Genomic DNA, 14,691 nt, shown 5'->3' with positions numbered 1-14,691 from the left:
ACCCCCCCCCCCCCTCCCCGGGGACGTTCCCGTACGAAGGAATTTTTCCGCATTCTGGCCGCGCGAAAATTGGGGCGAGAGCAAAAAGTCGGCGGACGGGGGTGGGAGTGTGGAGGCGAGGGAGCCCTTCGGCCTCGGGCAAGCGTTCCCTCACCTCCCCACTCCCACCCCTATCCGCCGATTTTTCGCTCTCGCCCCAATTTTCGCGCGGTCAGATTCGTTTGTACGGCGTGACGCTTGCTACGCAGGCTAAGGTTCTGGAGACCATTTTTGGTGAGCCAATCGCTCACAAAAGCGACAATTTTTTCCCTAAACTCGACTATGGGGCAGGAACCACTCGTATTCCGCCAGTCAGGTATGCTCGATTTCCAGCCGTTTTGGGAGCCCGCGATACCGGACTCCCAAAACGGCTGGAAATCGAGCCTACCAGACAGGAAGAAAGGTGTAAATTCCATTTTACCCACCCCGCCCTCTGGAAGGCGTTTTGCATCAAACTGCTCTATTCCCAGCCACGGAAAATGGTCAAATGCACATGAACACCTGGCATGGGGGGGGAGGGGGAGGGGGAGATGAAAGTTCGAATTGATTAGCGCAGAATACCAAACAAATTCGTAACACCAAGTCTAAAGAAACAAATCCAATTTAAGCTTACCTAAAATTGTGTTTGGAACCTTGTGGAGTAGCTAACACGCACCCTCATCGAGTACCTCATTATTTTATACAAATAATGCATTACAAATAACGTGCATTGAAATAGTCAGCCTAAAGCCAGTGGTAAATCAGAGAGAAAGATGATTTCAACAGTATGTAGCCGATACCCCTGAATGGATATCTTCTCTATACCTAGACTTTCACTCAACAAAGCGAGCAGTGTGATTGGTTGATTCTTGGTCACGTGTCCCTGATCAAATACAAATGTATCCCGACCAAATCCCGACCTAGTCTCCTTCGCAGGCGCTCGGGCCGGAGTCACGCAACGCTCCCCGTCCCCACGCGGCTGCTTCAAGCCGACATACATTCCTTTCCCTTTGTTTTGCGCTTTTGTTTGCTTGGACCAATGAGCGTCTCGCTTAGTTGTCATTGCGTGGGGACGGGGAGCGTTGCGTGACTCCGGCCGGCCCGAGCGGCTGCGAAGGAGACTAATCCCGACCGGGATACAATTCCGCAGTTGTAGCCCTCTCAGTTGTTTGTTTATTTGTTTGTTTGTTTTGCTGTGATTGTTGAAGGGAAAGTCTAAATATATAACAAAGCACTTATTTTATGGTCCCTCAGTAAAATAGTTAGTTTTGTTTTCCCTCGAGTCCTGATGTTTCCCGAGACGAACAGGACTCTCTGGAAAACAAAACCATGGATCCTAGAAAGACTGGTCTTTCTAGGATCCATGACAAAACTAACTGTTTCCCTCGGGACCACCGCGGACCACCGCGCTCCCTGAAAAAAGGCGCGAAATATTTCCCGCCAAACGGCAAACGTTCCCCGATAGAGCGAAGGAAGGAGAGAAGCTGTTTTCTGAATACTTCGCAAAAAGGTTTCGTTCTAAGCAAGGCCTTGCATTTGGTGCTTCGAATTAAATATTTTAAGAGTCGGACAAATTGAAAAATGAGAAACCATGATGGCTTCTTCGGTCTGTTTTTCGCTCCTCTGCCAAATCTGGACGAACTGACAGCTATAAAGGCTACCATACAAACAGAAATGAACGACAAAATAAGCTCTATTCAGCCAATGTGTTGCAGGTAAGCGTCTTTTTAACTCTTTTTACATTTGTGACGGATATTAGACATATTATACTGTTATCTGAACAGCTAAATAGCTTTAAACGTATGTTCGAAAATGCTCAGAAGATATTTCATAGTTTCTTTTTGTTAGGCGTATTAAACTTACGTCTATAAAGCCCGGTTCAAACGTTTCCCGCCAATGCCGTGTCGAATAAATTCATTCAAGCTTAAGTTTTTTTTATCTTCACAGAGAACTGATCTTTACGGAGCCCAAAGTTCTTGTATCTCCACTGTTGGAAGAAAGGAATCAGCTATTTCTTGTAACACAGGCAAGAAGGAATCGAATATATATGACTTTTTTTTAACAGGCTTACCATTACGGTTGAAAATCTGTTCAATTCAAAACATTAACATTCCTTACAATATTCTTTAACATCATGTAAATAGCTCTGAAAATTCGGTGACATTCAGTAATTATTTTATTTGTTTGTTCATTTATGATTTATCTTTTCATATGACTTGTGAAGTTGAATTTGTTTAAACGAAAAAAGGAGAAAAGAAGTTTTACCAATTAATCAGTTGTTGCAACTTACTTTTGTAAACATTGTTGTAGTAGGTATATCAAATATTTAATCTGTTGTATTTTGGGATTCGTTTATAGGAAGCAATCATTCAATCCTCTAAATTTCAAGAGCTCCTGCAAAAACTGAACATACAGGTAACTTATTTATGCAATGAGAATGGTGTATTTCTTCAGTGAGGGGCGCAGGCATACTAGTTCCTTTATAGGTCGAAAAATTCCTTTGAGTGGCCTTTAAAGCCAGGACATTTTGCATTGACAATATACGGTATATAATTCACTTTAGTCATTCATTCATTCATTCATTCATTCATTCATTCATTCATTCATTCATTCATTCATTCATTCATTCATTCATTCATTCATTCATTCATTCATTCATTCATTCATTCATTCATTCATTCATCCATTCATCCATCCATCCATTCATCCATCCATCCACCCATTCGTCCGTCCGTTCGTTTGTTCTTTCGTTCATTCGTTTATTCATTCATTCATCCACTCATTCATTCATTCATTCATTCATTCATTCATTCATTCATTCATTCATTCATTCATTCATTCATTCATTCATTCATTCATTCATTCATTCATTTGCGGTTACATTGATGACTCTTGTATAAATTAAACAAATGTGTTTATCTATAAACAGAACACAGAGCCAGTAGATTTGACGAAGAGTCTGTTTCAGTTTTGTTTTTCCTTCACCATGAAACAGAAACTTGCACCGCTTTGGAACAAGGCTGGTGACTTCCTTGTACAAGGTATGAGAAATTGAATTCCTCTTGATGTGCACTTTGACTGGAACATGTATGATGATGATTAAAGGACAATTACAACTTAAAGAATACCTCAACATGCTGAAATGGCTATTCAGTGCAAACCGAAATCTATTTCTCTTAGTTTCGCTTGCATACTACTAGTAATACCAGTGAAATTCCGAATATTACGTTGTGGTTTTAGTAGCTAATTCTCTGGTAGGAGTTGGTATCAGTGGAAATTTTGGGGAGTTAAAGCTTTATAAACCGACAGTCAATTAATTTACTATTCTTCTACCTGCTGAATAAGATTCGAAAGTTGAAGACAAAGTTTTCGAGAGTAAGAATCTCGTATGTATTTTGAAAGCTTTATTTTCAACTTCAGTTGCAGTCGGGTTCAATTGACAGAAGAAGAGTCGTGCTAAGAAAAAACTTCATGCATACTGCAAGCAAGCATACTAAAACAGTTAACACTTACAGTCCATAGGATTTCAGCGTCCGAGATTAGCGGTGGCGGGGCGGGAGGGGGGGGGGGGTGCAGCTTATATGTTTGGATGGCAATGTCTTTTATTCGTTGGGGGAGTGGGGGATCATATTCGGAAATGTACGGTAATGAATGCACCCCCAGCCTTCTTGAATTCCTGCTTTGTGAAACTTTTGTTGTTGTTGTTGTTTTCCTAGAGTGGGGAGTTTATGATGAACTGACTAAACTATCCAGTGTTCTTGATATTTTTAGGGCGTGACTTCATGCTGGAGAAATCTAAACTAAATGCAGTGAGTAAGTACAAGTCACAGCTGATATGAGTAGATGTGTTTAAATGAACTGAGTGTTGCGTTCAGTTGTTACTGCGAATTTTTTCTTATAACATGCACGTGTGCATATGTACCTCTGTGATCGCGTCATCTCCATTTTATCTGTACGTGTCAGTCAACTTCTAAAGAACTTATAACAAAACTGAAATCAACTGTTTAATCATGCCAAAAATCCTGTTTTGAAACTAAGAAATACCTTTTTTTTTTAGTCTTTGTGGTTAAAAGCTGATTTGTCTCGGCAGGAATGAGTCAGGTGCTTCATCGGCTCCTGGCTCCTGGCCTCAATTGGTCATCAGCTAGGTCGATTCCCGGCAATTTATTCATTTGTAATAATCAGTATTTTATTTATTTATTTATTTATTTATTTATTTATTTATTTATTTATTATTTGTTTGTTTGTTTGTTTGAATGTAGTTTTGGAAGTAACCATTAGCGACAAAATCTGCATTGGATTACAAGCTTACTCTCTGAAGTTAACGCCGTGTAAGGTATAAAAAAAATGTAAACAAGATATACATGGCATTCATTATATGAGGCAATTTGAATGTAATTTTGGGACAACGCTTCAGAGAACTCGAAAGTTTGTCTATTCAGACACTGCCAAGAGACGGATTTCAAACCACATCTCTCTTGAATAAGTTTTAGCGAAATGAATCTGAAGTTAACGTTTAATTTATAAGACTCCCTTCTAACGAAAAAAAAATCATCTCGATCTTGGAACAATAGTACTCACTGTAATCTCTTAAAGTGATGTTGCCATATTTGTTCTCAGCCAGAACATTTCACTGCTTCAACAAGAGCACTGGAAGAGTTCAACACCAACAGCGAAGCCGTGATTAGTGACGCAGCTATTGCGGACGACTTGTGTTTCGTGCTGCCGAGGTAAGCTACCTGTCATGGTATACTCGAGCTCAGATTAATTGTGACACAAAGAAACCAGTTTTGCGGCTCCCTACAGTTCTTCAAATTAAGCAAGACCATATCAATAGTTTTACGCAGAAAGGCTCAGTTTTAAAGTTTAGCCTACAAAATAGAGTTCGAAACTGACTTGTGCATGCTGAGCGATCTTATGTTTAACTCTCGTCCAAGGCTTGGAATAACACTGTTAATCATTTTCTTTCATGTTTCCCATTATCCTAGCTTAAAGAAAGGACGAATTTTTAGCATAACCCATCAGCTTCCAGAAGACAGTCCGTTTACAAGCTACGAAGATCTAAGAAAACATTGGAAACTTATGGTAGGTGAATTTCTGGCGCTAAAGTAACTGGAAGGAAGTGTTACGATGTTCTATTTGTAATGACAGCCACTGAAGAGTTCCCCGAGTGAGTGAGCTAGACGTGCTTTAATACTCGATAGTCAAGATAAAGCCTCTAAACTGACACTGATTTGACCACCTACCCCTCCAACAAAAGTTGTCATTTTGAATCGTTTCTCTGTTTGATCATCAAGGCTTTAGAGACTTCCATTAATTCCATTCTGAGGCACTGACATCTGTTGTCTGTCACTTACCAGATTATATTAGACTTCCCGCGAGTTAAAGCATAGAGTTGTTGTTGTTTGTTCATTTGTTTCTACACAGTACGGATACAGACTGCCACCAGAAGAAAATGTTTTCTACAATGTCCATTTCTTTTACATCAGAGGCAAAGTATTCACGTATCCTACATATGAAGTGATAGTTTAGAAGCACCATGTTACCCTTTTAAGTTTAACACCCTTTTACCACTATAAATACTCAAAAGCCGTTATAGTATAGAGCTTGATATTTGGTGGCCACGGATTCGATTGGCAGACTGATCTCCCTCGGGCGTTAAAGACGACGTCTCCTTTTGCTACTGCGCATGCGTTCTCCGCATCTCGGGAATTGGTGCGAGAAAATCTTATTGGCCGTGACTCAGTACTAATTCATTCATTGTAACCATCCGGGAAAAGAAGAACTTAGCCAGTGTTATTGAAATGCAAAAAGAAAACCAGGATAATCACATTTTTCAGAGATAATCAGATTCAATTTTGAAAAAAAAAAATCACATACATTGTTTTGTGTTTGAAAGCTTTATACAATGCGTAGCTATATACCCCCATTTTCAAATTTTGAAATAGTGCGAGATGTTTAAGGATATTTACAATACTGCTTCACACGTGATGCGTTATGTCTCTATATTTATTTATTTGATGGGAGAAGGGCATCATCTATACATGCATTTTGATGCGTGAAGGGCTCTAGCCTAAATGGATATTCTAAGCACCCATCATGTGACAACTCGTGTGAGTCGTGTCAATTGGTGATTAATGAAAAAACTTCTTAACAAGAATAAACTAGATATCCAGCGAGCTGCATCCGTAGCACTCAAGCTTTAGTGTCACCGCGTTGTGATCACCAGCTGATTTTCAATTCTTTTCTAAGAGATCTATCCTGCCGCATGCCTTCCGTGTGTGGGACACCTCTGACTTTGACGTCTTCTCCAATCTACCCGACAAACAGACTTCAACAGGCAACCCACGCAAACTACAGCAACTTAACAAGAACAGAACCAGCTCAGATGAACCACTGCAGACCCTTTACCATTCAAGAACAGCGTACGCAAGACGTTGCAAGGCAAGCAAACGCTTCTGCTGCGGAGTCGTTCATATCATCACAGCTTGCATCTTCCCAAACTGAATTCCAAACAGGAAATGATAAAACTATCAATCAACTGAAGAGCACCCCCTTGGTCAGCCAAGTGATGACAACGCCCTCCACTTATCAACCGAGGACAACCCCCCCTTACACGCCAATATCTTCTTGCCTTTCTTCGGAAACTCGCTTTGTTCCGTGTTTTACCAGCAACCGCGTCGTGAAGTCTGTAAACCCTGACACTGAGCGCTCAGTTTCTTGTAGCCGAAGTTGGTCTACGTCTGCAACTCGACTCATCCCCACGTTTTCGAAGAAGAGAGTGCAGCCTAGCAGACACAAACCAACGCTAACAGCTACTGTCTCACAAGCGCGTGTTGGTAACTCACTACAAACACAAAACTCTACACTTCTGGCTTCGCTACAGTCAGCCCGGCGTATGGAAAACACGAGCCAAGGGCACGCTCTATCCCAGCATAGAGTCCATAGAGCTAGCCCGGATTACGTACTAACCAATGGAGGAGGCATCAATGGAACAATGGAATATGGCGTTGATGACCATTCTTCAAATTCAAGCCTAGAGCGGATGATTGAAAGATTTACGAATTCTCCTACTGTCGCTCAAAGAAATGCTACTACGATGGCACAAAGTGCTGATTCGTCGACACAAGTTGTGAAGCGTTTACCCCAGAGTAGACCAGGGCTTGTCATAACACAAGCAGTACCTACCAGCAGTCAGAGACAGAGGGAGAAGAACGCGACCCCACAGGAGTTCGAAGGTATCTGGGATATTAATTCTTTGTGGGAACGAGGTTCGAGCGATACACCAACACGCTCACTATCTGTTTCAACACGTGGACCTGGCGAACACGCTGCTCCTCTTCAGCTACTACAGCACGAGTCTTTTCCTGCCCAGTTTCATTCGGCAAATGTTGATCGGACAAGAAAGAGACAGGTACATATACCTTGTTAATCGATGTAATCGTTTTCCTTGGACTGATTTTAATATACACAGTCACCACCACCATGAAAGGGACATTTACTTGACTGCTTGTAGTCTAGCTAACCCTGTCTGCTCACCGTTGTAAGGGGAAATTTAGTACTTCGAGGGATACTGGCTCCGCTGATTACATTTTTCAATGCCTACGTTCAGTGTATAAGTATGAATTTTCTTCTTTATTACTTAAAAAGGTAACGAAATATATGTCTTGTATAAAATGAATGCATCAGTTCTGTAACAAATTGATTTGCATGTTCCTTAATCACCAACTTCACCCAAAGGAAATAGGAGACGGCTACGAGTATTCTTATTTAGATGATCAAAAAGATCAAAGGAATTATAGATGAGAGGCGGGTCTTGCTACTTTTTCAGAGGGATTGAGAGGGAGCTTATTAGCCGTGGAGGGAAGACTGGCTGAAAGAAACAGGGAAATTATAGTCCGAGATGAAACGGATAAAATCATCAATTACTTAAGTGAGAAAATTAGATTGCTTGTGCAGAATTCTTCGTTTTTTTTTTTTTTTTTTTGTTTGCTTTTTAGCTCTCAGTATTTTTATAATTTGTTGTATTAGGTCATTGATTTTTCTCCTGAGGACCCACCCCAGAAAAAGCCAAAACCAAAGCCAAAGATCCAAGAAGGTATTGATATTAAGGAGCTGGCAACAAATGACCAGGTAGGATAAAGTCAAATTATCAGTATTACCATTTTCAATTTTAGTACTTTTACAAATCCTAGAGACATCGATTGTAAAGCGCCATTGATCTGTCTTTGTACTGAATAGCGCTCTAGAAGTAATTAATTATTATCATTATCATCATCATCATCATCATCATCATCATCATCATCTTGTAGTTTAGTACCCATTCAGTGGCTTATTTTCCACGCGAGGCCAGAGTGAGGCCTTGCTAACCAAAAATGTGTAAATTGAAACGTTTTAATGTGCAGCTTTCATGGCTGCGGTGCGGTCGTTGTACATGTACTTTCAGGAAACTTAGTAAAGCAGCAACGACTAAGGCGCCAATAAAAAGCTACAAACGTTATTACAAAATCGCAATTATTCTATTTCCAAGTCATTTAATTCGCATAATGTGGCTTTACGATCTGGAGGCTGAATTCATAACGGCAATGTTGAAGTCGAGAAAGAGACATAAAAATTGGACATCGTGTTTCCACTTTCTCAGGCCCCGTCTCGGCACACTCACCCGTTTTCGTTTGAAAACGCAACTTTTTCTTTACGAATTGGCCTTCCGTCCACACGTATCCGGTGAAGGCGGTTCACTTGGTGTTTTCCAACGAAATGTAGAGCTCATTTTATTTGCTTTCCACTTATAATTACATGTACTTCTGCCTTCATAGTAATAGCTCGCTCAGACTATTATATATCTTACTTCAGCTACACAAGGTTAACGCTGCTACTTTAGTCGACTGGCTCAAGAAGAGAGGTGTAACCGTGAAATCTAAAGAAAAGAAATCAGATCTGGCTGAGAAAGTCCAACAGTACCTTGCACTGGTCCCACACGAACAATAACCACTTCAGTCTCCAAGGGCTCTACTGTAAAAAAATCTTGAAAACGGACGTTGGAAAGTACAAGAGAAGGCCAAACGAGTATAGGTGGCTGTCAGGAACCACGCACTGCGAACTGACTCAATGATTTCAAAAAATTAAAGGCAGCTTACTTTTGTGGCAGGATATAAAGATTTAGAAGCTAGAATTTGATGTTCCGCTCCTTCCCCAACTGATTTCTTGTTAGGCAACATTGGATTCCCAGTGTTAGTGCAACCACACTAGACTCAAGTCTGTTTTGTTTATTCAAAGGAGACTATTTTGGAAAATTTTATATGATTGCCTGTTTACAACAGCCCGTGGGTTTGTCAAAGGGCCTAAAAAACATATTCGTTGAGTCATTCGCCCAAAATATACATGTATGTCGACGTTTACATCAAACCATAGAGACCGTAGATTCCAGCTTCAAAATTCTTTATTTTATCGCCAACTCTTTATTCTAAACACTGCATAATGCAAAAACGTTCAGCTGACTTACTGCCTTAAATAACTTATACAACTACTAACTGTAACCTTTTAAATTTTGGTTGTAACAATGTCATTATTACAAATTACTAAAATGTATATTTTTAAGGCAATAGAACTTTAACGCCTGTAAAATGTATTTCATGCTTAACAATAAAAAAAGCTACATGCTGCTTGCAACCGAGCTACACAATGTACATGCAGTCCGAATTGTCAAAAACTTCGGAAGATATCCAGCATTATTTGGAAAAAACAACAAAAATTAGCAAAACCATTAAAAATGACTAGCACCAGTCAACACACACTAATAAGGTTATTTAACAGGTTTCTCCCTACAAAAAGCAAATCTGAACTAAAGATGATATTGTCCCGTCCCAGAGCAATACCTTTTAGTGAGCTACATGCACAAAAAATGAGCTCTTAATAAGATTGCACCTTGCAAAAAGGGAAGTCACGGTGGTTTGGGGGAGGGGTGGGAGAAGCTTCTAAGTTAAAGGGATATAGGGATATGGCAATCCTTGCCTGGCTAAACTAGGAAACAGTTTGAATGTGTGAGGAACATAATTATGTTGTCGACACGTCTTGCTTCATGGGTGTAAAAAATTTTTTTGAGAAGAGTAAAAAACATTCTTACTTGAAAGATGCCAATTTGGCTTCTGAAACATGTTTCCCAGTTTTGCCAGAGAGGAAACATTTTGCAATGGTCTCAGATCTGTACCGGAACATCATAGTTTGTTTGGAAAAAATGATTGTTTAACCACCAGAGAAGAAAAACAACTTTTTGTTTCCTGCTAGTTCAGCGACCATGAGGAAACAATGTTTCCCATGTTAGCCGGGCCCTTAAAGAGCTACCCAGGTGCTGAAGCCTATAGTAAACAAAAAATTTAGAAACATAAATAATAAAGTCAAGCCCAAACATATATATAAAACATAAACAAATTCAATAGGAAAGATACCCTCTGGACATCCCTGCTACATTCTCTTGAGTCCTAAAAAACTAAGAATAATGTATCAAGAAAATAAGGTTGATGAAATTAGAACAAAATATTTATCAAAAAAATTCTTAAAGCGAGAAAAAAATAATGAGAGATTCAGCAGAAGGTTGTGTAAAATGGCTGTGTATATTTAACCATAAATTCAAACCAGACATGGCACATAACACACAACTTTCTTCTGAATGAGTTTCTCTTTCTAGGCTTTTAACAGAGTTTTTATGTACTTGTTCTCAAATTTGTACAACTCAGGCCAATTCAGGTCTTGAAAAATCTGGATCAACTTTTTCAATTTGCAATCTACAATGTATGTCCATCCCCATAGTGATTCCATGGCAGAAGTGGACGGGAAATGGGAGAGGAGAGGACTGGAAGAGAAAGGAACAGCAACTAGGAGAGAAAGGGTGGGAAATGGTGAAGAAAGGGGGAGTTCTAACATCCCTCTCTTCCAGTTCCCATGAGAGATTCAGAGTTGTTCACAGAGTTTATTATTCCACTTTTATGTCATTTCACCAAATAAGGTCAAAAGAACAAGCAAAAATTAAGACTGTAATTCACTGTAGTGTCCTGATATAACCAGTTGACAACAGAGCGAATACGGACAAAAACATTTCAATGGCTTTCTGTGTTGTTTACGTCATTTGCACGCGTTGAAACTGATGGACAGAGACATAATGCTGGGTGTAATTCAACACTCTTTCTAGAAAAGAAAAGCCAAATAAAAATATCTTTTTGCAATGAAATAATAAATCTCTTATTTGATGGTTTTACCTTTAATACCCTAGAAGATTTTGCTAATTGCTCGTATTTTTCCTCGCCCCCATAAATATGTGCACATATTATATCTAAAACAATTGAATAAGATGTATGTATAACTTGGTCCATTGGATAAGTTGGTATCCAGTAGATAAAAATATTCTCCATTCAATACACTAGTTTATCAGCTGGATAGGGATTTATCCATTCAATATGGTAACCCGCTCTTTGATCAACCACAAGCCTGGCGGGTATCATTTTAGACAAAAAAACAATCTCACTCCTCCTTGAAAAGATGGTAGACATTCACAGGAGCAAAAATGGCCAACGCCCCAATGCATGATCCGATTTGAGTGACAGCTCCAAACCATAGCAGATAATTGCGACCCTTTGCACGCATGATTCCTCCAATGGCAACTTTGACATAAGTTACGACAGCAACAGCACTGACGCTGATCACAACCTATTAGACAAAGTTTAAGTTAGGAACAATAACTTTAGGCTTTGAAAGACTGTGCCTACAAATACAGAAGTATTTTAGCACGGTTTACGACTATGTGGGAAAAGCAGATTTTAGTAAGGGTTGATGGAAATCCAAAAAATAATAAGAAGAATAAATTGGGAGTAGCCTTCCTCTTTTTAGAGATAATAAAGCAACGATAATTCAAAACAGCAGTAAAATACGAAGCAAAGCTTTAATTAATGTCTGAAAAATGCATGGTTACCCCCAATTTTTTTTTTTTTTTGATACTAAAAGTTCTTGCTAAGTTCTGCTCTTTTCGCATAGTTTTAAACAGCGCAAAAATATCCCTGTATTGGTAGGCACCACCCATAGGAACCTGAGCATCTGGAGATGTGCAGAATGTATGTGCAGCACTTAAGAAAACAGTCACAACAAATGAAGGGGTACATGGAATAAGGTCCTAGGTGACTTTTGATGTAAGGTTAAATTCTCCTTTAATTTGTTTCAGAAGCGAATAAAAGGGAATCTGGAGGGAGAATCTAGAAATTTTTCAGAACTTAACTTTAGGCCACTTTTTTTCCAGGCACCCCTTCGAATTGTGAATTGTTGTAAGCTTATTCTTCAAGGTTTGCGCATTAGAATCATATACAATCTTGAGCATTTAAAATAGCTTTAGAAAGAAATGTGGGTGAGTGGTCAGATTGAAGGCTGGTGCCAGACTTAATAACCTCATAAATCTTGCGCTGATGGCTAGCTGTAACTGTTTGACAAAAAGTCCCAAGTTTAACCCCTTGACCTAACCTCCAACGCAGATGTCCTTAGGGGTTTGAACCCCTTAGGAAGAACCCCTAAGGACGTCTGCGTTGGAGGCTACCCCTTGACCACACCAGTGAAATAGCCGGCTGGTCAGAAGCATGTTTTTTTTTAAATTTGAGTTCTTTGTTTGCAAAGTTTTGATGCTTGACCCACCAGACTCTTTTGCTAAAGCCACTAACTGGGGGAAAACAAGGGATGAACAGAAAACAAACTATGTCTGGTTTTAAAACATTGGAACGCCATGGTGACTGATTTTTACTTGTCTGGAATGTCATGTTTGAGAAAATGATCTATCCAAAGACAATGTTTTTGCTAATTTAAACACTAGATACTGCATCTTCAGCAAACCTTTTGTTAAAAATTGAAATGATTAAAGAACCTAATGATAATCTTTTGTGAACAAAAACAATGAGGGGCGGTAAAGTTTGAAAAAGACCTGTTATGCAACTTGTGACCTTTCAACATTGATGAGTTTATAATTAGCATTGAAAAAATAAATATACGACCAGCATGCATATATTTAACAGGATTTTTCACACAATCTCACAAGAATATTAAGTATTCATGAAATTTTCATGAATAAAAGTTCGTTTTTCTTGGTTTTGTTTAACACCCACTCCTACACTTTTCTCTTGTGGAGCACTTTTCAATGCGGTTATGTTTTTACTTGCATGCTTAACATTCTAACTGATGAAAAAATAAGTTCTGTGATGGTTGTTTTGTTGCACATATATTGTAACCGCCTGCTGTGTCGGTGCACTTTTTGTTGAAATCTCATGTTTACGTGACAATTGATGATCAAAACACCAAGAAAAATTAAAACAATAAGATTCTACTTACAATCAATGCAGCACCAGAATCTTCACATTTCAACAACACTGCAGGACTCTGTGATGCAATGACGATAATGTATGTGCACATACCAATGTACACCACTGTCAGCACAGTTATGATCATCGTCGATGTCGTGCGGACAAATGGAAACACAATGCATGTGACAGGATTGGCAATGGCTGACAGAGTGAGCGTCAGATGATAGATGTAATAGCTGTAAGGTATGCAGGAATAGGACTGGATTGCGGGTATTACCCCATTACTCAAGCCACCAACTATGGCTACAATCACCAACAGTAGCACAGTAACTTCAGTTGTGGACCCATTTTGAACAACATGGTCATCTTTCTTCATGCCCTCTTCTGCATAGGCAAGTTCCATAGCTGGTTCACCTGGCTTAGTGACTTGGTAAGCGCTGGTTGAGCCAGATTTATTCACCTGTTGCCGCTTTGCCACAGGGAGGTAATTCAGCCCCAGGAAAGCCAAACCACAAGCCATCATCACAGCACTCAAAAACCAGAAGAACACTTCTGCAGAAAACTTGGGATTGGGACCCCAGCTACCGGTGGAAGTATCATTCCCTGACGTTCCATTGGTAGTGTTCACAGGAGGTTCCGTGGGGCTGACCACACATGGGGTATGTGACCCCCCTCCCACGCCCTGTGCTAATGCCACGAGACTTGGAAGAAGACCGCTTAGCCCCTCACCAGCAAAATATGGGCTCATGTACACTTCTCGGAAAATGGCCATGTACGGTATGAACGCGACAGACGAAGTGCAGTCTACCATGGAAAGAAAGAAACACAAGACCAACAGCGCTGTGCTTCGCTCGGCGCCTGCGATGTAACTTGTTTCTTTCCAGAAAAACGACAACAAAGCACATGATATAATGCCCACAAGGACGCTGATGTAAATGACGGGAACCTCGTAAACAACACGTGGAAAGAATTTGTTTCCCAGTGTAAACGCCAGTGGAGCTATGTTAGCCAGTTGAATCATTACGGTCAGATAGGACGGGAGAGACCAGCTTTCCGGGATTTCTGGAACAATTATAGGTAATTCAACCCAAAGCCCATTGATAGCAATCCACGAGCCAGTACCGAAGACAACACAGAGCGCGTAGGTGATGACTGAAATATTGGAAAACGCGTCGACAATCTTGTTTTTAAAGCGTTCAAAGGCCATGTCGACAACTCAAAGACCCTCAAATGCTCGTTTGTGTGTTTGTGTTCTTGTCAATTAAGACTGGCGACGGCTCACAGCGATATAAAGCAGCAGCTGATGAAATTCAACCCGTGACTTTCACCGTGTCTCTTCACTCTA

The 14,691-nt window shown here is 40.0% G+C and overlaps 2 protein-coding genes across 2 annotated transcripts; one reads left to right on the top strand and one right to left on the bottom strand.

Moving 5' to 3' along the window:
• Positions 1 to 1,474: 1,474 nt before the first annotated feature.
• LOC146478165 (uncharacterized) lies at positions 1,475 to 9,142 on the top strand. The gene is made up of 12 exons (XM_085112888.1): positions 1,475 to 1,733; positions 1,966 to 2,044; positions 2,377 to 2,433; positions 2,948 to 3,059; positions 3,790 to 3,831; positions 4,281 to 4,354; positions 4,639 to 4,748; positions 5,007 to 5,103; positions 5,446 to 5,522; positions 6,187 to 7,432; positions 8,050 to 8,151; positions 8,872 to 9,142. The coding sequence occupies exons 1-12, from the start codon at positions 1,600 to 1,602 to the stop codon at positions 9,004 to 9,006; spliced, it is 2,265 nt and encodes a 754-aa protein (XP_084969014.1). The 5' UTR covers positions 1,475 to 1,599; the 3' UTR covers positions 9,007 to 9,142.
• Positions 9,143 to 11,390: 2,248 nt separating this feature from the next.
• LOC146478164 (riboflavin transporter 2-like) lies at positions 11,391 to 14,691 on the bottom strand. The gene is made up of 2 exons (XM_085112889.1): positions 13,375 to 14,691; positions 11,391 to 11,718 (listed from the first exon to the last, which is right to left on the bottom strand). The coding sequence occupies exons 1-2, from the start codon at positions 14,551 to 14,553 to the stop codon at positions 11,533 to 11,535; spliced, it is 1,365 nt and encodes a 454-aa protein (XP_084969015.1). The 5' UTR covers positions 14,554 to 14,691; the 3' UTR covers positions 11,391 to 11,532.

Source organism: Pavona decussata, unplaced genomic scaffold (genome assembly GCF_977016875.1).
Source record: "Pavona decussata unplaced genomic scaffold, jaPavDecu1.1 SCAFFOLD_67, whole genome shotgun sequence".
Lineage (NCBI taxonomy): Eukaryota > Metazoa > Cnidaria > Anthozoa > Scleractinia > Agariciidae > Pavona > Pavona decussata.
The sequence above is the reverse complement of the archived record's forward strand: the minus strand, read 5'-3'. Positions and strand labels throughout refer to the sequence as shown.

Coding starts and splice junctions, on each gene's coding strand:
- LOC146478165 (XM_085112888.1), top strand. CDS start 1,600: ATGAGAAACCATGATGGCTTCTTCGGTCTGTTTTTCGCTCCTCTGCCA. Junction 3,832..4,280: donor ATCTAAACTAAATGCAGTGA/GTAAGTACAAGT, acceptor GTTTGAATGTAG/TTTTGGAAGTAACCATTAGC. Junction 5,523..6,186: donor ATCAGAGGCAAAGTATTCAC/GTATCCTACATA, acceptor AGAATAAACTAG/ATATCCAGCGAGCTGCATCC.
- LOC146478164 (XM_085112889.1), bottom strand. CDS start 14,553: ATGGCCTTTGAACGCTTTAAAAACAAGATTGTCGACGCGTTTTCCAAT. Junction 11,719..13,374: donor ATTCTGGTGCTGCATTGATT/GTAAGTAGAATC, acceptor TTTGTCTAATAG/GTTGTGATCAGCGTCAGTGC.